At 39.3% G+C, this 26491-nt stretch overlaps 1 protein-coding gene across 4 annotated transcripts in view; it reads left to right on the top strand.

The window, feature by feature from the left end:
• The window catches only part of LGSN (lengsin, lens protein with glutamine synthetase domain), a 128984-nt gene extending 115873 nt beyond the window's left edge, over positions 1-13111 (top strand). For all 4 annotated transcript variants that reach the window (XM_073626723.1, XM_073626725.1, XM_073626722.1 and 1 more), the window contains 2 exons: positions 5789-5979; positions 11566-13111. In XM_073626723.1, the coding sequence (XP_073482824.1) occupies positions 5789-5979; positions 11566-12765 (1391 nt within the window). In that variant the 3' untranslated portion in view covers positions 12766-13111. The remainder of the gene's footprint in view (positions 1-5788; positions 5980-11565) is intronic.
• The last annotated feature ends 13380 nt before the right edge of the window (positions 13112-26491 follow it).

Below are 26491 nucleotides of genomic sequence, written 5' to 3'. Positions count from 1 at the left end.
ATATATATATATATATATATATATATATATATATATTTATTATACATATACATATATATATATTATACATATACACACACACACACATATATATATATATATATGTGTATATGTATAATATATAATATATATATATATATATATATATATATATATATATATATATATATATATATATATATATATATGTGTGTATATATGTATAATATATATATATGTATATGTATAATATATATATATATATATATATATATATATATATATATATATATATATATATATATAAAACCATCTTCCGAAATTTGAATTTCTTATCAAATGAATTCGAATTTGAATAGAAAAGATTAGAATAGAGTAGAAGAGAAAAGACTAGAAAAACAATAGAACAGAATAGAATAAATTATATATATTATATTTTATTCTGTTCTGTTCTATTGTTTGTCTAGTCTATTATTTTCTATTCTAATCTTTTCTATTCAAATTCGAATTCATTCTATACGAAATTCCACTTTCAGAAGCCATCTTCCGAAATTCGAATTTCGTATAGAATGAATTCAAATTCGAATAGAAAAGTTTAGAATAGAATAGAAAAGAATAGCATAGAAAAACAATGAAACAGAATAGAAAATTATATATATATATATAACATCTTCCAAAATTCGAATTTCATATAGACCGAAATCAAATTTGAATGTAAAAGATTAGAATAGAATAAAAAATAATAGAAAAGAATAGACTAGAAAAACAATAGAACAGAATAGAAGAAAATATAATATATAGAATGAATTTGAATTTGAATTGAAAATACTATTATAGAATATAAAATAATAAAAAAAACAATAGAAGAGAATAATAAAAAAATGTTTTATATATATATATATATATATATATATATATATATATATATATATATATATATATATATATATATATATACATACATATTCTATTGCTTTATTATTTTATATTCTACCTTATTGTTTTTTTTAGAAAAACGTTTTCTATTTTTTTTTAATTTGATTATGTTTTCGAATTCGATTTGAATATGTTTTCGAATATGTTTTCGAATTTGATTCGAATATGTTTTCGAATTCGATTCGATTATGTTTTCGAATTCGATTCGAATATGTTTTCGAATTCGATTCGAATTCGTTCGTTTTTTTTCGGATTCGTTTAAATTCTTTACTTTTGTCATTCGGAAATTCGGATGCATCCGAATTTCCGAATAATGAAAAATTCGTCCGAATTTCGATTCGGAACGAAACGAAATGCACATGCCTAGGAGAAAGCTGTGGTCTTTGAACCCATCCATTTTCTCTGCAAGACACAACACAAGACAAGCCCTAATGTCAGGATAAACTCTCATAATCTTGTCCCAATATAGGCCTTAATCTAGAAGCAGTATAGGCCACTGATGCACCATAATTGTACCTTCGTTATAACGATCGTCGCTTCCGATACTCCGTCCTCCGCTCACAGATTGTACGTACGATGCAGGCATGTTATGCTTTATATACACTGCGCGTGCATGAAACTCTGCCCCTGTCGTTTTTCTAGTCTATTCCCCGCCCCTTCTCTTTCGGTGCAGTGGGTAGAGAACATGACGGAGACACAGCAGGTGCATGCAGAGGAGAGCAGCAATGACGAAAGCCCAGAGCCATGAGCGTCCCGATCCCGGAGGAGATTTAAGGCCTCAAATATGTCCTTTGAAGAGATGGTGGAGATGGTGGACATCTTGAAGGGGGCCGACTATGATGGGAAGTATGGACCTTAACCCAATCCAAATGTCAGAAAGGCTAAGATCATGGCTAAAGTTGTGAAGAGACTGCGCCGGAATTTTGGGGTACGGCAATCCAAGGATCAATTGAGAAAACGATGGTCAGACCGCAAATTGAGGGAGCAGGATCAGTACAGAAGAATCAAGAGAGTTCTTCAGAAAAGTAAGTAGTTGTCTTGTGTTCCTATTCTTCTTCTTGCCTTCGTGCTGCTCCATGTGCTTTTCTTTACTGTTGTACAGTTTAAAATGGCAATTTTCATGTTCATGGGCACAGTAATCGTCATAGGAAACATTGTTCGTTCGCCCACTTATAAGATATTTTGGGCAGATGCAGGTTAACTACATTTGTTCAGGCCTATTTGTATTAAAAAAAGTTTGTTGTCTAGATGAGTTTGTACTAGAATGAAATGCAAACTTGATTCAGTGTAAGGAGAGGACCCTCAGCAGCTGTTTACACATCTGGACGGAGGAGCACTAGTGTGGGACACCAGAACAAACTTTTTAGGTACGCGTTTTTTGGGTGCAACCCCTTCCTTGCAACTGAAGTAGGTGAGAGGAAGAGGTTGCACCCCCAAAATGCGTCCATTGATCCCCCATGATGGGAGCTAGCACATGTTGACATTAGGCATGGGATTAGGAGGGAAATACCCTTTTTGAATCCCAATTTGTGTGCATCTTCATTTGGCTTTTACAGGGGTGATATCACCCCTTCTGATGAAGGCAATATCAACACAGTTTGGACATACTAATGACTGATATTGCCTACACTTTATCAAAGTTGAACTTTGTAAGTTCCTGAGTTGTGTGTTATGTTTGGAAACATGCCTGTTGACCTAAAAAAAAGGATATTTCTAATGTGACCAAAAAAAATGTAATACGCCAAAGATTTTGGTTTGTTCAAAAACCCTTTTCTAACACACATGTGAATGTGCTTTGAGTAAAATGTTTTCTGCTCAACAATGTGTGGCTTCTTCTTTCAATGCTCAAAAGCAGTTTTTGTTGTAAGTTGGTGTTTACAGTGACAATGGGGGTTATTTACTAAAGGCAAATCCACTTTGCACTACAAGTGCACTTTCATTGCAGTTTCAAGTGCACCTTTGCAGTGCACTTGGAGTGCAAAGTGGATTTCCCTTTAGTAAAAAACTCACACAGTGTTTTTTTTAATTTGCCACAATCATGCCATTTTCGTGACTACCAAAAAAATCACAATTTTTTGGACAGGTAACCGTCTCCACTTCATTGAGAGCTGAATGCATAAATAATGTGTGTTACTTTGGCCAGCCCCTCCTTACTTACACTATTGGCAGCCAACTGGACAGGTAAGAAGTGTCATAATACAAAAATATGAATGCACACTGTACAAATTGAAGCACTTTTTTACATTCTGCAATTACCTATCAAGATAATAGGTACCATTTGAAAGTATTGTGGCAGGCCCTTTCACTACATGCTTTGGGGAATTCATAGAGAAATCTGACCACAAAAGAGGTAGGTATATAGTGTGTATGGGTTTGGCAAAGTCAGCAGATAGAGGATTGGTATCAGATGACTTAGCGGTTGGGGGGAGGGAGGGTTCCAAATGATTTTGGGACCCCCCAAAAAAGCCTCTGGCACTCTGTATGAATTTAAAGACACAAATAACATTTGTACACATTTTAGGAGGTGTTTAGGGTAAAGCAGTACTATGGAGCTGACAAAATACATTAAGTGACTAGGCTAGGTGTGTATGGGCCCAGGATAGCATGCTGGGGAGGTTAGTGAAGGCAAATATGCATGAAGGACAAAAAAGAAAGTTTAAAAAATTCCAGCATGCATGAGGACAAAGGGGACATTCACAGCATATTACAATCATGGTAATTAGGGAATGATGAAAGAAATACAATACATTGGCAAACATTAAATACATATAATGTGATGTTAAAGGAGAAATATTACCTTAATATAGTCCTTCTGCAGGACCTGTATAATGGCAGAACAGGTCTCTGGAATAATGATCCCCAGAGCCTGGGGGGAGATACCTGTGGAGAACTTGATGTCCTGAAGACTTCTCCCCGTCGCCAAGTACCGCAAGGTGGAGACTAGCCTTTGTTCAGGAGTGATGGCTTGCCGCATGCAGGTGTCCTGCCGGCTAATATAAGGGGACAGCAAAGCCAACAGACGGTGAAAAACGGGGTCCGTCATCCTGAGATAAATCCTGAAATCATCAGGATTATTCTCGCGCATCTCCCGCAACAAAGGCATGTGAGAAAATTGGTCACGCTGGAGCAACCAATTCTTTGTCCATGAACTCCTCCCCTCCCTATTCATGGACTGGGCTTGGGTCAAAGCAAGAACCCCAACACCAAGCCCCTGCATAACACGAACTCTACGACGAGTATGTAACTGCAACATGGCTTCAAACCGGTCGGCTGGTCAGAACAAACTAACAGAACGCACTGAAAAACAGAAAGGCCTGAGAAGAGCGAGCTGAAAATTAGAATCGAGCGGACAAGAACGCACTGCAAATTCAATTACGTACAATAAAATACTCACTGAAAAACAAATGCGAACTGACTACACGCACTGAAAACCAGATACGAACCCACAAGCACAAACTGAAGAGCAGTAACGATTGGAAAAGCGTGAGTCTGAAAAGCACGAATCGTCTCTCACCAAACTTCTACTAACACAAGATTAGCAGGGGGAGCCCAAAGGGTGGCGCACTTGGTATTGAACTTCCTCTTTCTAGTCCCGTCGTACGTGTTGTAAGTCACCGTGTTCTTGACGTTCGCAAGACCGTGTGTATGCAAGACAAGTTTGAGCCAACATCCGTCGGAAAACAAACATGGATTTTGTTGTCGGAATGTGCGATTGTGTGTACGCGGCATAGCAGGTTTTCTTCTAAGATTGCCCTGTATTTGGCTCCATCCATCTTCCCATCAACTCTGACCAGCTTCCCTTTACCTGCTGAAGAAAAGTATCCGCACAACATGCTGCTGCCACCACCGTGTTTTATGGTAAGGATGGTGTGTTCAGGGTGATGTGCAGTGTTAGTTTTCTGCCACACATAGCTTTTGCTTTTAGGCCAAAAAGTTACATTTTGGTCTCATCTGACCAAAGCACCTTCTTCCACATGTTTGCTGTGTCCCCCACATGGCTTCTCACAAACTGCAAACAGGACTTCTTATGGCTTTCTTTTAACAATGGCTTTCTTCTTGCCACTCTTCCATAAAGGCCAGATTTGTGGAGTGCACGACTAATAGTTGTCCTGTGGACAGATTCTCCCACCTGAGCTGTGGATCTCTGCAGCTCTTCCAGAGTTACCATGGGCCCCTTGGCTGTTTCCCTGATTAATGCTCTCCTTGTTCAGCCTGTCAGTTTAGATAGACGGCCATGTCTTGATAGGTTTGCGGTTGTGCCATACTCTTTCCATTTTGGGATGATAGATTGAACAGTGCTCTGTGAGATATTCAAAGCTTGGAATATTCTTTTATAACTTAACCCTGCTTTAAACTTCACAACAACATTATCCCTGACCTGTCTGGTGTGTTCCTTTGCCTTCATGATGCTGTTTGTTCACTAAGGTCCTCTAACAAACCTCTGAGGGCTTCACAGAACAGCTGTATTTATGCTGAGATTAAATTACACACAGGTGGACTCTCTTTAATAATTAGGTGACTTCTAAAGACAACTGGTTGCGCTAGATTTTAGTTAGGGGTATCAAAGTAAAGGGGGCTGAATACAAATGCATGCCACACTTTTCAGTTTTTATTTGTAAAAAAAAATTGAAAACCATTTATCATTTTCTTTCCACTACACAATTATGTGCCACTTTGTGTTGGTCTATCACATAAAATCCCAATAAAATACATTTACGTTTTTGGTTGTAACATGACAAAATGTAGAAAATTTCAAGGGGTATGAATACCTTTGCAAGACACTGTAATTACCATTTTTAAATATTGATCTTTCGCTATTAATTTTACGAGTAATTTTTTTCAGTATAAGTGCATTTTTTCTTTTTTGTATCAGATTATCTACCTGCCAGTAGTAAAGATGCTGATCCGAGTGGCGATGGAACTGAGGATTCTGTTAGCTTAATTATCCTTGTTGAACGTATAAAGCAACAGATTGCTAGAGAAGATATACGATTTGTCCGGTTTGAAGCTACTGATCTTCATGGTGTGTCAAGGTCAAAAACCATTCCTGCACGTTTTTTCCAGGTAAATTTCATAGGTATTTGGGTGTTTTCAGATCTTCCGCCTATCAGAAAATGATCTCCTTATGCACCTTTAACATTTAACACACAATGAGGGGTGAGAAAAGATGTTAGTGAAACCCCCGTCTTGCCAGCTTGTGATCTGTGTGTGTATAATATACGTATATATGTATGTATGTATGTATGTACAGTATGTATGTATGTATATATATATATATATATATATATATATATATATATATATATATCTTTCTAATCTGCTTCTTTAGTGTGCTCCGTATTGGTCAGCACATTATCCTTTACTAATCACAACCCTTACTTCCCAATAGTTGTGACCTCCAGAATATTGAAAGGTCAAATAGGCCTGAAGTTAGAATCTATGGATTGGAAAACTTGTTGTCTCCCCAATAACTCGTGGTCATCACAAAAAATAAAAGGTCTCATATAACCTGATATTGTTTATTTATAAAAAAAGAGTTAAAAACAGACAACTATTCACATTGTACAAGTGCATATATAGCATTACACATCCTTGGGCATTTTAATATGGCAGATATTGTTGTGGTATTGTCAGAAACCATGAAATCAGACCAAGGCAGAAGTACAGTTAAATCACACTTGTTTAATAATAAAAGTAAAAAGAACAAACGTAGTCAAAACATAGCCAAAGTTCAGTAACTGGAACGGATAGTCAGCCAAGCCAGAAGTCAGGGATCAAAGTTGTGGAACAGCAACAGGATCTGGAGCCAGAAGGGATGTCAGCAAAGCCAGTCTTTAAACAGGAATGCAGGAGATAGTTTCTTGTGATGTGACCAAGGCGAAGGAAGACCTTCTCTGAACTGGACAGCTTTATTAAGCAGGACTGACGAGCAGGATTATCAACAGCTGAGTAACTGTGGAGAGAGATGGGAGCTGGCAATTAGCCGACAGCTGAGTGGCCAGCTCAGAGAAGGAAGGGCTGAGCCCAGCCCTGACAGGTATGGTACCAACGGAGAACAATAAACTCCTCACCCTTCCAACAGCTTGCAGAGCACTGATGGACCCCCACAGCATGCCAGGTGTAAAAAATGTATACTGCGCTGTGAAAAAATACAAAAAATAGCAGCCAGCACAGCTGTAGACAAATAAGCAATGTGTATATGTGGAAAAGTGCAGCGCTAATTCTGTAAAATAAACTTTTAGAAAAAAGCTATATTAGTGATTAAATAGCAGAAAAACAATAATTCAAAAACAATACATTTCTTTACACCTTATGTGAAATACAGAGAATATCGCTGTATAAATTTAAGAGTCCACATCACTCACAAGTGTGGAAAGCAATCACTCACAAATATGGAGAGCAATCCACATCATTGACAAGTGTGGAAAGCAATCATAAAAAAACAATAAATATTAAAGCCCAAAAGTAAAATGATGAAAAGTATAATGCGTAAAACTCCAAACAGGAAAGTGTAACCACCGATGTGACCCTTTAAATATTGAAGGATAGCCAGAAACACCACCGTTTATTGGAAGGAGGCTTACCAGAAAATGTTGACTTGAGAAGGCTTACACTGACCAAGTCACACAGGCTTGTTAATCAATAACCCGATTAGATACAACTAGTCCTGGGTCCGAGACAATTAACGGGCCGAAACATCATTAGATTGTAGAAGGTGTAAATCAGACTTTCACATAGAGGGCAGAGGCTCGGTACCGCATAGCATATATAAAATAAAAGAAGCTTAAATGTACCAAAGGGGGTCGCACACACCCTTTCAAAATCCTAAAGAACACATCATGTACACAGAGCCATCCATTCCCTGCCTCCCCTCCTCCACTGCTCATGTGCACAAGGGTGTGTGCGACCCCCTTCTATACGTTTAAGCTTCTTTTATTTTATGCATGCTATGCGGTACCGAGCCTCTGCCCTCTATGTGAAAGTCTGATTTACACCTACAATCTAATGATGTTTCGGCCCGTTGATGTGGATTAATTGTCTCGGACCCAGGACTAGTTGTATCTATCGGGTTACCGATTAACAAGCCTGTGTGACTTGGGCGGTGTAAGCCTTCTTAAGTCAACATTTTCTGGTAAGTCTCCTTCCAATAAACGATGGTGGTGTTTCTGGCTATCCTTCAATATTTAAAGGGTCACATCGGTGGTTACACATGCCTGGTGTAGCCATTTCATGCATTTTCCTACATGTTTCAACGTTGTGTCTTCATCAGGATCCCCTTGGCATCACACACGATGCATGAAATATTGCATGAAATATTGGGCCATTACACTTGTAGTCAACACTCTATGGCAAGCATTACCTGGCTGAATAACTAGATTAATATATTGCAACACCTGCTGGTTATTCCACAAACATCAATCACTATTTATTAGCCACTTTCCAATACTAAGGAGAATATTAAAAAGCAACACCAAGTGGTCATCCCTTAAAATACATCCCACTGCTTACAGCCATATTATTATGGTCTCCATATCATAAACCTAACATACTTTATAACATCCATATACATAAAAAAACTAAAAATAACAAGCATGTAAAAGGCAGATGTGGCATACTAAGTTCCTATGCACTTTGTGTATAAATCTATAGAATATAAAACAGTTGATATCAATCCCCACATTTAACCCCATAGGTTTCCAACTTGTAGATAAAAAAGTCCCACATCTGGATATTTCCCTAGTTAGATTGTAACCCCTCCAATGTTTGAATAAGCTATTTCACAAAATTTCAGACCGCTGGGGTTCCTCTGATGAAGCTCCCTAAAATGTAAAGGCAGGCTATGAGATTTAAGACCTTTTCTATCTTTCCTAATATGCTCCCCTAAATTTATCATCACTTTCTGTGTAGTACAACCATGTATTGTTGATCACAGGGGCATTCAAGTAGATATGTGACAAGTGTAGTGTCACACAAAATGAATTTGTGAATAGAATATTCATGCCCATTAGCTCTAGAAGTGAAATGATATTGCCTCCTACCATGTTGACAACTAGTTCTGCATGCCTGGCATCTCCCACATGCAAATTAACCAACCCTATCCAAGAAAATAGATCCCTTATTGGTGGTGGTGCTGGTGGGGGGAAGTCTATCAAATTAGGTCCAACTTGTTACCTTAATTCACATTCTTTTAATAAATATACTGTGTTCTGGTAATACTTAGCATTTTATCTTTAAGTGAAATATAGGTCAAGGTTTATGAAAAAAAATCCTTAATCATTTTTTACTAAATATTTTAAAGAAGCCTTGTTCTTCTTTTTTTGATCTCTAGTAAAATGATCCCTTTCCAACTGTGCCACTCTCTCTGTCTTCCTCTCAACTGTTCTAGGAGAATTCCTTTTCTCTCTCTCCCCTTGTGCATAATAGTCATTCTGGGTAGTACAGTTTCTTTTGATCCTAATAAAACGTCCCCTAGGTACATTCTTAATACAGTCTGGGCGATGTCCACTATGTGTGGGTATCGAGGTATTCTGGTCAGTCTCCTTAAAATATGTGCATATATACAATCTATTGTTGGATACAAATATCTCTAAATCTAACAGACATGATAACCTGTGTTTTATATTGTGATGCAAACCTAATATCCTTGTTTATCTTATACTGCTTATAAAAAAAAAGAAAAAAAATCAAAATCCTCCTGTGTCCCATTCCAAATGGAAAAAAAAAACATCATCTATACCACAGATGCCAGGATATCAGCTGCTCAGGAGTATTAGGAACAATATTTTCAGCCTCCCAAACAGACATAAAATCATTAGTAAGGCTGGGTGCACATTTTGTCCCCATCGTTACACCAGGCACCTGGTTCAATAAGGAATCTTTGTTCTACTGTCAAACCAGACTTATCTGCTAAAATCTTTCTCATAGAGTATATGGCATCTTCATGATTGATAATAGTATACAAAGAGGACACATCAATAGTCCCTAATATATAATCCTCATTCCTCATGATAGAGGATGTCATCCAGAAGCTATGTAATATGTATCATATCCATCAAGTATGAGTTAGTGCTTTTAACAAGAGGCTGAAAAAAAGAAATCAAGGTATTAATCCCATAGGTACACAATTCAATATATGCATAGTAAGAGTTATCATTAAATGCATGAATATATTGTATAATACCTCATTAGAAATCTGCTAAATACCCTTTTTCCTTCTTTTTAGGTCAGACACATGATGTTTATGCAGTATTTCAGTAATCCCATATGAAATTTCTGGTCAGAGCATGGGATCTGTCATTCACACATAATTGCAGTGCCTTTGCTTTGGTCCTTCAAGTGATTTTAAAGTCTTGTTTTTTTCTCCTATAAAAATAACAAACATGTTATACTTGCCTGCCCTGTTGGAGTGGATTTGCACAGAGCAGCCTGAATCCTCCTCTTCTCTGGTCTCTCCTCTGTGATTCTGGCCCCTCCCTCCTGGTGAGTGCCCACACAGCAAGCAGCTTGCTATGGGGGCACCTGAGCTACGTCACAGCTCCCTTTGTCCATTCAGACACAGAACCCTGCTCCGCCCCCACCCCCTTTTCTGATTGGCTAGCTGACTTTGACAGCAGCCAGTGGCGTCACTGATGTGTCTCAGCTGATCAAGAGGGAGAATCTCTGGCTGAGACACTCATGGACATCGCTGAACAGAGAGGGACCTCAAGTAAGTATTAGGGGGCTGAGGGGACTGCTGCCCACAGAAGACTTTTTATCTTAATGCATAGAATGCATAAAGATAGAATACTTTCTGCCTTTACAATCCCTTTAATGTGAAAAACAGTTTTTTAAATATAATATATGCAAACAATTCTAGAGTTTGTTTTTCCACACTGAATAGTAACATAACAAAAAACTTTACATTTCTTCTCTGCCACCCCACTTGACAATGCATGCACAGCCATTTGCTCTTATGGGGCACCCGAGCAGGCTCGTTCCTGAGTCGCTGCTCTGTGTTCATTCACACATGGACGTGGCTTGGCCCTGCCCCCGCTCCCTCCTTATTGGCTCGCTGGCTGTTATTGACAGTAGCGGGAGCCAATGGCTCCTGTTGCTGTGTCAGGGAATGAGAAGGAGGAGACCCTGGAGAGCCGCTGCTCTCTTGCACATCGCTGGATCGAGAGGAGGCTCACAGAAGGTTTTCTCTTGAGCCTTTACAACCATTTTCATTTCTGACTATGTTTTGTTTTCTTGCTCTGTTTCTACAGCGAAGTCCCTTGGCTATACTATAAACGCTACTACTGTATCTTTAGCACTGCCTATGCTTAATTGTTTCTGATCCTTGCCATTTTTCTGACTCTTTTATAGTGCCTGGCCCAAAATGGCTACATTATTATTATACAGCATTTCTATAGTGCCAACAGTTGGCACAGCGCTTTACAATAAAAAAGGGAGACAATACAGCAACAATACAATGTAATAAAGGAGGGTTAGGAGAGCCCTGCTCCTGCAAGCTCCTACAAGCTACATCATACAATCTTTTGATAGCTGGTCTACCCAATAGCTGGTCAACCAATATGTTGTGATTAGTGAAACAAATAGAGAATGTATTTTTTGATGAGCAACTTTCAATAAAATTGTAACAAAATATATATTTCTAATGTTTTGTAGGACAAAGCTTTGAATGGAGTTTGCATGCCAAGAAGTTATCTTGAACTAACTTTGGACCACAAAGGCAATGAAGTAGACCACATTAGTTCTAAACAATTTAATTGTGACATTTTGTTGAAACCAGATTTACAAACATTCCAAGTTCTACCATGGCATGAAAAAACTGCAAGAGTGATCTGTGATTCATTTACATTTTTGGGCAATCCTCTTCTTACTTCACCACGTTATCTAGCTAAACATTTACTTAATCAGCTACAGGAAAGAGGATTTTTGCTACATTCTGCTTTCAAATACGAATTTTGTTTATTTGGACTTGCTGAAATTATAAATTCAAAGACAATTTCATTCCCTGCTGCAACATTGCTGTCTGATCACCAGATGTTCATGCAAGAATTCTTAGAGGGGATGTATTACATTGGTGGGAACATTGAAAGCTTTTCACCTTCCATTTTCCCTGGACAAATGGAGGTTTCCTTCGTGCCTGAATATGGGTTGGCCGCTGCTGACAATGCCTTCACTTTTAAAACTAGCATTAAAGAAGCAGCTAAGAAACAAGACTACGTAGCAAGTTTTTATACTGACTCAGTGGGTTTTTATAATTCTGGAGTTTTATCACACAGCTTGTGGGATATTAGTGGAGCCAAAAATGTATTTCATACTGGATCTCATGAAGAAGTCCTGACAGACATTGGTAAACAATGGTTATCGGGTCTTCTGCACCATTCAGCTGCACTCAGCTGCCTAGTTGCTCCAGGAGCGGTAAGCCGCAAACGTTTCTTGAAAGATGACAAAAACCCTCACAGTAGCATCTGTACCACTTGGGGGTCTAACAACAATAACTTCACCTATAATTTTAAATCTCATGGTTGCAATGGAACTTATATAGAAAACATGTTGTGTTCAGCCACAGCCAACCCTTACTTAGTTTTAGCTGCCACAGTTGCCGCAGGCCTGGATGGAATCAGGAGAGGCCTTGACTTACTGAAAGTTACTAACAACCATACTTCACTTACTGAACAGAAAACACCCTCAATACCGTTGAAACTAGAAGATGCCCTGACTGCTTTGGAAGAAGACACATATATGACAGCATCCTTGGGTGAACCATTCATTCGCTATTTTATAGCAATGAAACGTTATGAATTAGAGACAGAAGAGGGAGACACAGAGAGAAATAAATTCTTGGAATATTTTATATAAATGAATCAGACCACATCTTAATTTATTCATAGAGTTACACATACAATAAGGTGTAATTTACATTTAGGCAGCAAATCTGGTTTACAAACTTTATTTTGATATTCTTGAAAAAGATAATGTTTAACTATTTTTACTATTTTATATCTAGTGAAATGTTTAATTAGCTTTTTTTGTGCTTTTCTGGCCCGCTGCCATTTTTACTCCCACACAAGGTTTCATAGAAAGATAAAGATGAAATAAATAAATAGAAAGTTATAATTAAATGTTGGTATGTACAGTTCATTTGTAAAGTATGTGGTATGCTTGAATTATATTGTACGTTAATAGAGCAATGCGTTAGTCAATACCTCAGACTCCTCATTTTGTTACTCAAACGACTCTTGAACAATTTTTGCAGCGTGACAGGGTGTGTTAGCCTGCTGAAAGGTGCCACTGCCTTTAGAGAATACCGTTTCCATGAAGGGGTGTACTTGGTCAGCAACAATGTTTCGGTAGATGGTAAGGGTCAAAGTAACATCCATATGAATGTCAGGACCCAGGCTTCCCAGCATAATATTGCTGAAAGCATTGCACTGTCTCTAGTGGTTTGACTTCTCTTACTTTATCCTAGTGCCATCTCTATTCCAGGCCACCTTTTTCCATTGCTCCATGGTCCAGTTCTGATACTTGTGTGCCCATTGTATTTGCTTTTGGCTGTGGACATGGGTCAGCATGGGCACCCTAACCGTTCTGCGGCTACACAGTCCAATACATAACAACTGCAAACTTACTGATTTCAACACATAAATTTCATGGGCAGCATGTTTTCTTGCTGCTTAATATATCCTACCAACTTTCAGATGCCATTGTAATGAGATAATCTGTGTTATTCACTTTACCTTGCATCTTAATGTTATGGCTGATCGGTGTATATTGCTGATCAAGCAATGGGGTGGTAAACTAAAAAAAATAGAGACTGTTCATTTAGCAAAGTGACTGTTGTCGAAAAGTGTGAATACCTTTTGCAAACATTACCTTGCAAACTTGTTCACTTAGTAAATAAAATGAAGCTGTGTTCAATGTGAAAATCCAATTATGTGCTAAGGAAAAAAAAAAAAAAAAAAACAGGGTTTCGCTTGCCTATGACAAGGTAAAACAAGTCCTTGTAAAACAAATAGAACTTCCCCTTATTCATTTACCGCTTGCTGACCGTATACTGTATATATACTGCGGCAAGGTAGCTCTCCTGTGCAGAATCACATACCTGTACATGACTCTGCACTTCTGGGTCCGGGGCGCTCACGTGTGCCACCGACTACCCGCTCCTGCTATGATGGGACACAGTGGGAGCAAATCAGCGGGCTGGCGGACTTGATGTCTGCTGGGACCCGCCAATCGATTGGGACAGAAGCAGAACAGCGGTCTGCCTATGTAAACAAGGCAGACTGCCATTCTGTCAGTAGAGAAGGTAGTGATCCTGTGTTTCTGCAAAGCAGGACACGCATCTCTGCCTTCCTATAGTACAAGCACCTCCCCCACAGTGAGTAGGCACATTTTAGGCACACATTTAACCCTTTCATCGCTCCTGATGTTAACCCCTTTCCTGACATATTTTTAGCACTAATCACTGTATTAGTGTCACTGGTCCAATTTGTGTCCAATTTGTTTGCTGCAAAGTCACAATCCCACTATAAGTCACTGGTGGCCGCCATTACTAGTATAAAAAATAAACATAAATTAAAAATTCCATAAATATATCCCATAGTTTGTGGACACTATAACTTTTGAACAAACCAATCAATATACGCTTATTGGGATTTTTTTAAAATTTATATTAATGTTTGTTTGGTATTGTGGGACATTATTTTATATGAATGCATATTTTTTTACTGTTTTGCTCACCAGTATATATTTATTGAAAAGTTATATATTGAGTTTTGATATATTTTGGTTGTTTATTGCACTTTTATTGGTTTATTCATATTTAAAGGTGAGGCGTAACAGGTTTTATGTATAAAAAGTGAATTTGTTGTTTTGCATTCAAACGATCACTGAATGTTGCTTCTGTATAACTTTGTAAGATTTTATTTTGGTTATTATCTAGAACAGATTGATTTTGTTTTTTACACAAATTAATATTTTGTGTTTAGCCTCTAGTTTCCTCCTACAAAAAATCACATCAAAAACATATAAAAAATGAGCTTGAAAACGTGAAAAACTTTTTGCAAAAATGCACCAAAAATTCATGACAAACATGTGCACAGGTGTGAACCTAGCCTTAACACATATCTATACCCAAAAAGAAACATTATATACATTGTAGCTTACCAGTCCTTATAAAACGTAACTGCTTTTGTTTTCTTTTTAGGGCCCATTCACACAGCCCTGCACACCTTGCTGACTTTCTGTAAGAACTCATCACATGTGATGTTAAGTGATAATCACATGCTGTAACATTTTACTTACATCATTATGATTTGCTTTTTTCTTTAAAGAGGAGTTCCAGCCTGTAAAAAATCAAAATAAATGTCAGCAGTTACAAATACTGTAGCTGCTGACTTTTAATATTAGGACACTTACCTGTCCAGGGATCCCATGATGTCAGCACCCCTAGCTGATTCGTCAGACGGCTTTGGGTGCAGGCGCCGGCATCTGTAGTAAGGGAAACAGGAAGTGAAGCCTGTTTCCTACTGGGCATATGTGCATCAAGCTGGGCTTTCTGAATGGTCTTGCCGACTTCTGAAACGTCTGTGTGTCAAAGAAGGCAGCGGGGGGATTGAAGGAGGAGGGACCGGAAATGTCGTAGATCGCCGATCTGCGATCTTTTATCCAGAAGTGGGAGCGGGTACCTGTCAAAACCAGGCACCCGCTCCCCCCCTAAATGTGGCAGTGGAGGGGGGAGGGTGCGATCAAGCAAAGCTTTCCTGTGAGCCCATGCTAGACCAGCTAATATAATTTTATATGTCACAAACTTACAAAAAAATAATTGACACATTTGGTATTTCCATTTTGTGTGTATTTGTTTTTGTGTATGTGTTGGGTGTAAGTTTGCATTAGAAAATTTGTGTGCTGACATTTTTTTCCTTACTCTTTCCTTTGTGAAGAATGGCTTCAGTAATATCTATAATTACGGAAGGATTTTCAATCACAGTATAGGAGTCATGTCATTGTACATTTTTAACACTAGATGGTACTCTTGTACAACTAATTAACAGCTTGAAATTCACTTTTAAGGTGTCACTTATGTAGTCAATTCATTTTCTGGATTTATTTAAAGATGGAAGTGGTAGGGAGCAACATTTATAAATATAAATCAAAGAAATTGTACACAGATTCCTAAAAAAAGACAGAGCTGGTCTTCTCTTAGACTATTTATATAACTTACCCCAGGAAACTTTTGTGCCCTTCAGACACCCAATCATATGTAGTGGAAAATAAAGAAGAAAAAACTTTTTTACATGACTGGATGTTTGAAACTAACACAGATTTGTTGAGTTCAGTTCATATTATTCTTGCACAGATCTTAACTTGAATAAGAGCAATTGTGGAGCTTTGAGCAAGCTTTTTGAAACCTTTAGGCCTCATGCACACGGAACTTTTTACATCTGCTTCTAGGGCATTTTTTTTCTTATAATATATAAATATAGCGCTCGCAAACACAATGAGTGAAAATATGTTGACCAAAAAAGAAACAAAGTCCAAATAAAGTGACTAAAGGTGCTCTAATCCAAAGTGAAGGAAATGTAAGGTGCTTCAGATAAATTCAGGTGTGCAACATCCCCTCATGTATCCCCACTCACCAGATCAGAACGTGCCCCAGCTTTTCAGTCTGGTGGGTCATTTAAAGCTTGGTAAAGATATCCTGGGATGGCGGATGGCTCCACAATTCCTTTATGAAGTTTCTCAGCCTGAAAAAACAGGTACCAACAAGTAAGATAAAACAAGCCTCAAACATGGAGCTGTGGGTGTAAAAACGCCGTTCCTGGCGTGCATTCCACAGGACCAGAAGTGACGTCGGTGATACCAGAAATAGCGTCAATGTTTCGCCCTCCCACAGGGCGTCATCAAGGACCATGCACATTAACAGTGTTAGCAGTGTTTAGGGACAGGAAAAAAACCCTCTGCCATGGCTTCCAGGAGCAGCAGAGTTAGGGCAGAAAAAACACTTGACGCTACTAAAAGCTGCTAGAAGTTGCTAAACGCACCTGCTAGTGCTTGGGCATTAATTAATTTCAATGGCCATAGTAAATTATTTGTTCTGGGCAATAAAATGAATTAACGCCCAAGAGCTTAACACCTGCAAAAGCTCTTAAAAGCTTGTAAAAGCTTTAGCCACTTTTACAAGCGTCAGGCATTTTTTCCTGCAAAAATGCTGCTGGCTTCTAGGAGAGTTAAAACAAACGTCCTGTGTGCATGAGGCTTTAGTGCCCATTTACTTAATTGTAGTCCATTAACCCACATTTGTTGATGTGGTGCAAACACACCTCGACGTGCTAAAATTGCAGTGCATTGCAGCCTGCTACAAAACAGTTGTGTTGCCTTGATGTGTTGGGGTGCCATTCAAAATGCATCGCACAGCAACATATGTAACTGCCGGTAGCGGGAATGTGCATGAAGAGTGAATCTGGCCTTAACCACTTCCCCACCGGGCGAATTCCAGCACTCCTCTCCTACATGTAAAATTTTTTTTTTTTTTGCTAGAAAATTACCCAGAACCCCCAAACATTATATATTTATATATATATATATATATATATATATATATATATATACATATAATTTTAGTAGAGACCCTGGGGAATAAAATGGCGGTCATTTCAACTTTTTTTGTGCAGAAATTTTTCAAACACAATTTTTTTGGAAAAAAAACACTTTCATAAAAAAAAAAAAAAAAAAAAAAAAAACTACAGTTAGCCCAATTTTTTTGTATAATATGACCGATGATGATACGCCGAGTAAATAGATACCTCACATATCATGTTTTAAAATTGCTCGCACTTGTAGTATGGCGCCAAACTTCAGTACGTACAAATCTCCATAGGCGACACTTTAAATTTTTTTACAGGTTAAATGTTTAGAGTTACAGAGGAGGTTTTGGGCTAAAATTATTGCTCTTGCTCTAACGTCCAGGCAAGAAAGGCTGAGATCAAAAAAAAAAGAAGGATCTCAGGTATTCTTGCTGAGTCCCCAGCTTTGTTTACTTCCACCGGCTCGGCTGTGACCTCATAATGTCGTGCCCGGGCCTCCGAGAATCATAGAGATTGGCGGGGACCATCTGTCCCTTGGAAATCTCTATGGCTAACTTCCGCCGGCGGTGGATTCCTTCTCTGGTTTGCCGATCGTACGGGTGACCCGGGAGAAGCACTGGAGGGCGGCGGGGGCTGCCTGTAAGCACCATCAATCAGCTGAACAGCTGCTATGATTCTTCTTAGGGTGAAGGGAATCACAGGCTGAAAATAATTATATCTGAATAATGCAAGCATCATTCATATAATACCACTGAAAGCCCAGGACATTATTTGGCGGCCAGCTGTCGGCAAGTGACTACCATCCAGCTCCAGCTTGGGAATATCAAACAGTTCTTATTGGGAGTACTGTCACTTTAAAAAAGCTGGAAGCCAGTTCAGTAAGCTTCAGCACTATATGACATTTGTTAAAAGCCAGATGAAGTCTTCTAGTAGCTTGTTTACAATAACAGTTAAGTCCACTTTTTAGACCATGTTTCATGTTAAACCAATATTTAGTGTATAAAGGCTCGTACACACTATAAGAAAATCAGGTGAGAATTTTTGTCCAAAGAACTTACGTACGATTTGCGTATAGTGTGTACGCAACTTTTTACAGCTGAGTACGAACCTTCTGAACATAAATTTCCAAAGGGACAAGCTCCAAATTTTTTGTTGTACAGAAGCAGAACGAACAATTTTTTCCTCATGTGTACCATTTACATACGATTTCCGTCTGAGAAAAATCAGAAACGAAAGACTGCGCAAGATCAGAAATAATAAGCAAAAAAAAAAAAGGCCTTTGTCGTACAAGAATTTTCGTACATGTTTTCTTTCATTGGTTCCGATTTGCTGTGAAACAAAGGGAAAAATCGGACAAACGTACGCCCAATTTTCTTATAGTATGTACCCCACATAACATATGGCGTGGTCACATGTAGACGAAACAACAACATAAAGAAAAATGGAATAATGGCAAAATCGTGACTTACTTGTTCCATAGGTTTACAGGTACCCCATCCTCTATTGTTAAATCATACAGTACAAATCCCTCCAAGAAAATATAAATAGGATTTAATGGTACCACACTAATAGCCCTTTTTTATCAAACATTAAAGCGGGGTTCCACCCAAATTTTGAACAATATCTGTATGTATTCTCTTCCTTGCCTAGATGCTGACATGCCGTTTAAAAAAATTTAAATCGCAGTAATTACCTTTTATTTTTCTATTCTTCTTTGCACTTCCTGGTTCTCCTCCCGTGGGAGTAGGCGTGTTTCTAGCCTCTCCCAGACTCTGCACAGTCTCCTGGGAGCTAGTCTCAGGCTTCCCAGTATGCCACTGAGCATGTGCGAGAACGAGCGGTGAATGCTGGGAGCACAGCATTCACCGCATCCAGGAAATAAATGCTTGTGGGCTTCAAATGCCCACAATGAAGATGGAAACTGCCTGCAGTGAATAATATAAGTTATTCTTTCTGACGAAATCTGACACAGGTGGACATATTACACACAATATGTGAGTATGTAATGCTGAGAAGAAAAGTTTGTGAATGAACTCAAAAAAAAAAAAAATGATAGATAGGTGGACCCCCGCTTTAAGAACAAATGTCTATTGCACATGTTCCCAGATAGCAAGAATAACTTGCTACAAATTAGTGGCAGTGTTGAATTGTAAGTCTTGTTAACTTGCTGCACATTTTTCACTGGGAAGTTTTGCAGAGCACTTGAAGCACAAGTTCTGGTTGACACTTTTCCAATTTGTAGCAAATGTGCGTGACAATTCTCTAGCAAGAGCATAGTTGCAATGGTGAGTCTACAGTAAGAGCTCTGCAAGTCACAGTGACTCCTGTGGTGGGATGACTATTGGACAACATAACCAAACCAGAACTTGCAGCAGACTTGCAGAATGTTTGAAAATAAAGTTGATCTGGAGTCATGCAATGAGGACTTGCTGCAAATGTGAAACAAACTTGTGAAGCCTGGCAAATCTAGCAATAGCTTAGCAAGTCATTTTCAAACTTGCAGCACAATTGCTTGCTATCTGGGTTGTTGATATTGCACATCTCTCATACACAGATATCACCCAGTATATACACAAGTTATTTAACCTCTTGATTATAATCAAGAAGATGGGGTATCCACATTTAACACATTTCACAGGTCAACGCTTGCTTCTTCAGGAAAGACAAAAAGTTTTATCCATGTCTGTAATAAAAACAGAATGGTTGTATACTCCAATAATACTCAATATATATTTAGTAACACCTCCATATTAAATGATATGAAACCTGCCCAAGATAACTGCAACATGTGCAAAATATTAAAACCAAAACACTCAGGAGAGACACTTTTTATGAATAGGTGGAACCAGGTGTCATTTACCACTGTGTATACACCCACATGTGTGACTCTATAGTCACATGGACTGCTCGGATGTGATAGGGAGGAAATGATCAGCATAGAAACTCTGCTACTAATTCTGCTACTGACCACCTCTATGAAAAAATCTCTCCCCTGTCCTGCCCCAACCAAGGGGGAAAAGAGGGGGAGAGGAAAGGAGGGAATGGAAAGGGGGGGGGGTTGGGGTTTAGGAAAGATAAAGGAAATACTTACATTGTGGAATATATATAAAATCATAAAAGAGATAATAATCCGCAAGCCCACACAGGCCAGAAAACCGGCAAGTTAATATATCTATGCACGTCGGGATAGATGTAAGCTGGTATTAGCTTATTACATAAGCCTGTTCCTAAAAGGAAAACAATAATTTTAGAATAGAGATATATGGATGTGTATGTATAGGTGGGTATCTGATGACATAGCCCCCGCCATGCTATATAACACTCACCAGTGTTAGTTATTATAGGTGTTGTTTTATATTCTATGTGCCCCTAGGTTCCACAGTGGGGCTCAGGTAATCCTAGACAGGGGGTGCCAACGGCCCAATGTCATCAAAGGCAATCTGCCAATAATATGTCCTATGATATAAACAGGCAAACAAGAAAAGAAGGGGGGGGGGGAAATAAAATGGTAACTGACTTGTGATATAGGTATCCATCAATGGTAGATGCCTAGTAACTAGTACTGCAACAAAAGAGGGGGGTACCTGAGTATAATAGGAAAAGACCTGCGACGTGCGATGTCCTCCTGTGGCTGGAGCGGAGTACACACAGTGATAGGACGCCGTCCTATTTGTGTGTACGTCCCGTCCATCGTCAACCAATCGGCGACGCCGACGTGACGTCATCCGGACCGGCCGAATGCTCACAGTGCGCATGCGCGCCGTCCAGCCAGAAGCGCCGCACATAACGGCGGCGCTTCCAGTGAGGAAAGCAGCGCCCGCCCACTACAAGCTACACCAGCCGGCACCTGATTATGTACCAGCTGATGTAAGCGCCACATCAAGAGGAGCTGATGTGACGCTGGGCGGCCGCATAGCAGCCAAGAACCCACCACCAGGTGGCGCCCGCACCAATTGCACTGCATGAACTCAGCAACAACATAGTGTATGACCTGTACAATGGATAGAACTTCAACGTATAAAAAGAAAAAAACCTTGAAAACATTTGAGAACATCCTATTTCTCAAGTGTGTATATACCTCAGAATCTATAGTATTCGTATGAGGAATACTTGCTCTGGACTCGAGCTCTAGTAAAACCTTCATTGTGTTTATATATATATATATATATATATATATATATATATATATATATATATATACAGATCTTCTGTACAAGCATATATACAAAATTGAAAGAAAATGGACTTCAAAAGCAGCAGCATGTTGGAAATCGTATATAAGGAGATATGTAAAAGGAGTAAATGCCATAGCAGAAAGGGGGAGGGGGAAGAAGCAGTCACTGGAGTAGGAAAAATAAAGATTAGAAAAAATTAGAAAAATAAATAAACAAACATGTTTCCAGACCATTGCTGTAAATCGTTAAACATTTAGCCTGAACTGACTATAATGCTAGCCTATATATCAAAAATACTGTCAAAGAAAGGGTTTGTAGGACTGTGATTCATTTATGCCAGGGGCTCGAGTCGCATTCAAGCGTTCTATCCAGAGTGTTTCTTGTTTCAAAATCTGTTTGTCCCAGTCGCCACCTCAGGGGCTCCTTGGAATCACCGCAAGGGCGATGAAGGAGACCACCGAGGTGTCGAATCTGTGATAAAGGTCCAGGTGCCTGCTCACTGATGTAATCATTGTCCCCCCTCCGGAGTAGTATATATGGTCCTTAATGCGTAAGCGAAATTGTCTAATAGTCTTTCCGACATAGAAGGCTTGACAATCGCATGTCATTAGGTAAATTATGCCTGGGTTTCACAATTGGCGTGGAAGTGAGGGGTAAATATTTCCCCATTGGGGAGTTTGAAGCAGGTACCTACACGGATCCAGGGACAAAACGAGCATCTCCCGCATCTGGTGATCCCCTTGGGACAAAGTTGTAGTGGAGGATCATTACAAAAATGACTAGATGTAAGTTTATCCCTGAGGGATCTACATCTCCGAAATGTAATAGCTGGAGTAGGGGTTACATATTTGGCCAGGATTGGATCCTCACGTAGGAGAGACCAATGTGTGGTTAGAATGTTACGTAGTTCTGAGTGGTGTTGGGAATACCTAGTGATGTATCTTACCATCGGATTGGATTTGGGAATTTTATTCTGATATAAAAGAGAATTCTGTGGTTGACGCAGTGCTTTGTTGTAGGCACGGCGAAGAAGTGATTTACTGTATCCCCTTGCCCTCATTCGGTCACGAAGTATATTAGCTTGTTGCTTGAAGTCCTCCGTGAACGTGCAATTTCTATGGAGTCTAAGGTACTGCGCGTAAGGTATACTTCGTATGAGGGCATCTGGGTGAGCACTTCCTGCGTGCAGCAGGGTGTTACCTGCTGTAGCTTTGCGGAACAAGGAGGTGGCCAGCAGGCCATCATTGTCCTTGCAAATTGTGAGGTCGAGAAATGTAATAGTAGAATAATCACTGTATACTGTAAATCTCAAATTGAACATGTTACAGTTCAATCTCTCCACGAAGGTGTTTAAACTCTCCATGGACCCTGACCATACAATGAAGATGTCATCGATGAAGCGCCACCAGCACATCACCTGACTTGTAAAGTGTGATAAACTGTCATCCGAAAACACTGTATGTTCCCACCCCCCCAGGTACAGATTGGCGTAGGTGGGCGCACAACAGGTGCCCATGGCCACGCCCTGCACCTGGAGGAAGTGGGACTCGTCGAATGTAAAACAGTTGTGCGTAAGGATAAAACGTAACAGTTCCAGAATAAATTCACAGTAATCCCAACGGTGGTGCGTTTGTTCACGAAGGAAGGTGCGCGCTGTCCTGATACCCTGCTCGTGAGGGATGCTCGAGTATAGAGCCTCGACATCCAAGGTCACGAGCAGGGCATCAGGAGGCACGACCATCCCTTCGATCTGCTTCAAAAGATCCAATGTGTCTCTTATGTATGAGGGTAAGGATAGTACATGTGGTAAGAGTATTGAATCAACCAATCGACTTGCATTCTCAGTTAGAGATCCAATACCTGACACTATGGGTCTTCCCGGGGGTCTAGTCTGGTCTTTATGCACTTTGGGAAGTGCATAAAATGTAGCCATCCTAGGATGGCGTACATTCAAAAAATTGTAGAGGTCCTGGTCAATGAGGCCTTCCTGATGGGCAGAACCAATGATAGTCAAAAATTCTGTTTTATACTGATCAATTTCTGTAGAGTCAATGCATCTATACCATGATTTGTTACATAGGATATTCATGACCATCTGTTTGTAGTCCGCTTTGGTCATGAGAACAATGTTTCCGCCTTTATCGGCGGGTTTTATCACCAGATCAGGATGGTTTTGTAATTGTGTAATTGCCTGTGCTTGAGCATAAGTCAAATTCCTATGTTTTTGTATTACATTCATTTTTTTGACATAGTTGATCGTGCCCATCAGGAAGGCCCAGATATTGGGATTAGTCATCAGATCGGGAAAGCGTTGAGATTTGGCTCTAAATGGGTTGTTTGATGTGGCGACTCCAAGATTGGAGTTAGGAGTCGTAGGAGTCTCCTCCTGGTTGGATTGATCGTTTTCATCAAGTAATAACATTAAATCTCGGAGGGCTCTAAAGTCCTCCATGGTAAAATTTTTGACTTGTTCGGAAATCTGCTTGTCCTGTATAGATCGAGCCCGATCCTTATCGAACAAAAATTTGTATGTGAGATTCCGAGAGAATAAATATAGGTCCTTAATGGTTTCATATTTATCAATCATAGTGGATGGACAGAAACTCAGACCAAGTTGGAGAACCTCCACTTGGTGGGCATTAAGAGAATAAGGGGTTAGATTAAGAATATCTAGATTGGTGTTTACGTGAGCGGTAGTTTGTACTCTGGTACCTGAAAATTTAGTGACGAGTTCCTTATTTGAGAGACATGTGGGTCTAGTGTACTTTGTCGGAGGTGTGTACCAGGTGTATTGTTACCAGGAGTATTTGAAGGTGTTGGTTGTATAATTTCAACGGCCATGGCTCCCTGTACTGAGGGTCTGCCTGTGTCGCTGACTGTGGAAGATGAGGTCGCATTCATTGACAAAGTGTGTGCCTGTGGTTGTGAATTGAGAAGCTGGATCGCTTGTAGGGCCGTGGCTCCCAGGTATTTACCAGGTGGGTGTCCATTTGTGTCAGCATTAAGAGAAGTGTCAAGTGAAGATTTAGTGTGAAAGGAAGTGTTTTCAGGGAGAGGACATTTTTTGAAATATGGAGTGTAAGACCCACCACCAAGATCCCGCTTACGTGCTCCTAGTTGAGAGTGATGAGTAGTGGAGTTACTTTTTCTGGAAGAAGGCTGTGAAGAGAAGAGAGAAGAGTCAGATTCTGTGTCATCATCTGTAGTATATGGTACATTCACTTGATTTCTCAAAGTGCGATGTCTAATTCTAGACCCCTTATTTTGAGAAGGCAATTGCCAATGATACGCAAAACCATCCATAAAGGCCAAACGGTCTTTCGATAGTTTGTTTTGTTTCTTGTAAATGATATCTTTAGTGATTTTGGTGACAAAATCTCTGATATCTTGCCATCGTTTGGTATATAGGGCATGGGTTTTGATGCTCTCATTAGAAGATTGTAGCGTTACGATCTCTTGATCGAGCGTGGTCAGTTCTGATTGGTATTGGGAGATGAGAAGTTTCATCAAATTAATACTGCAGGTTGTGAGAGCACTTTCCCATGCTGCCTTAAATTCAGGGGTTGTGGTCTGAAATGAAGGGTATACTTGTATCCTAAGTCCCAAGGGACTGATGTTCTCCCGGACATACTTATTCAGGAATTCTATATGCCAATAAAGATTGGCCTTCTTTTTCAAAAGGCGTTTCATTTTCGCCATATATTGATTGATTCCGATTTCTTGTTCCGTATCAACATTGCAATTGGTCTGAATTTCTGACATATATCCTGTCCATGCTGTACCTACAAAGTCCATAAGTATTCTCTTTTCAATCTTGAACAAAAATAAAAATAAAAAAGACAGAAGACTATAGATTCTAAGAAAGGAATATAAACTGTATACTGGTATAGGTAATAGGGGTCTATTGTGTCAGCCACAAAGTGGTTCCCATAAGCAAATGGTCACCGGGGGCCCGGGTGCTTCCACCCATATCAATCAATGCAAAAATGGAAGTGTATCATAACACGGAGTGGCACCGTGGATACACACAGAAAGTAAACCTGTGCCGCGTCCTATCAAATATACGAGAAACAAACAAGAGGGACTTTTGGACTTTCTAGGCACAACTACAACAAACTGGTTATATAAAATAACATTTTATTTACTTAGAAAAATACATAGCAAAAAAGAGACATTGCCTAAAAACCACAACATGTGTATATATTAAAGTGCTCGCTATACAACACCATCTATAGTATACAGTTATTCGGACGTCTGGATAAACATTCCACATAGAAATCAATCCGAAATGATGGCTCGATAGCAAATCTGTAGTCAATTCATGTCACGTAAATCTTTGATGCTCGACATGTTTCGCGTATCATTACGCTTCTTCAAGAGCGATACAGGATATGTTGTAGCTATCAGAATATATAACATAGCAAAGCATAGTAATTAATATATATATCCATTGAAAACAGGCATCTATAATGACGCCACATACATTTGTATTTAGAAATATATACTGGTTCAAGCAGAGCAATGATGGGTGCGCAAACCATAGGGGTGATGAAAGGCTGCTATGGGGGCGTACACAACATAGTCTAATGTGATACTTCAAAGGTGTGTCACAGTAAAGAAGGTACATAGGGTAAATAAAGATTTTATTCCCAATGCCTAAAGGGGTGAAGAGAAGAAAAAAGGAAAGAAAGAAAGGGAGGGGGAAAAAAGAAAAGAAAGGGGGGAGAGAAAGAACAAGAGAAAGAAAGAGGAGAAGAAAAAGGGGGAAAAGAACTGAAAAGGAGAAAAAAGAAAAAGAGAAAGAGAGGGAAATATTGGGGAAAG

Source organism: Aquarana catesbeiana, linkage group LG04 (assembly GCF_042186555.1).
Source record: "Aquarana catesbeiana isolate 2022-GZ linkage group LG04, ASM4218655v1, whole genome shotgun sequence".
NCBI classification, from domain to species: Eukaryota; Metazoa; Chordata; class Amphibia; order Anura; family Ranidae; genus Aquarana; species Aquarana catesbeiana.
Note: the sequence above shows the minus strand (reverse complement) of the source record. Positions and strands in the feature narration are given on the sequence as shown.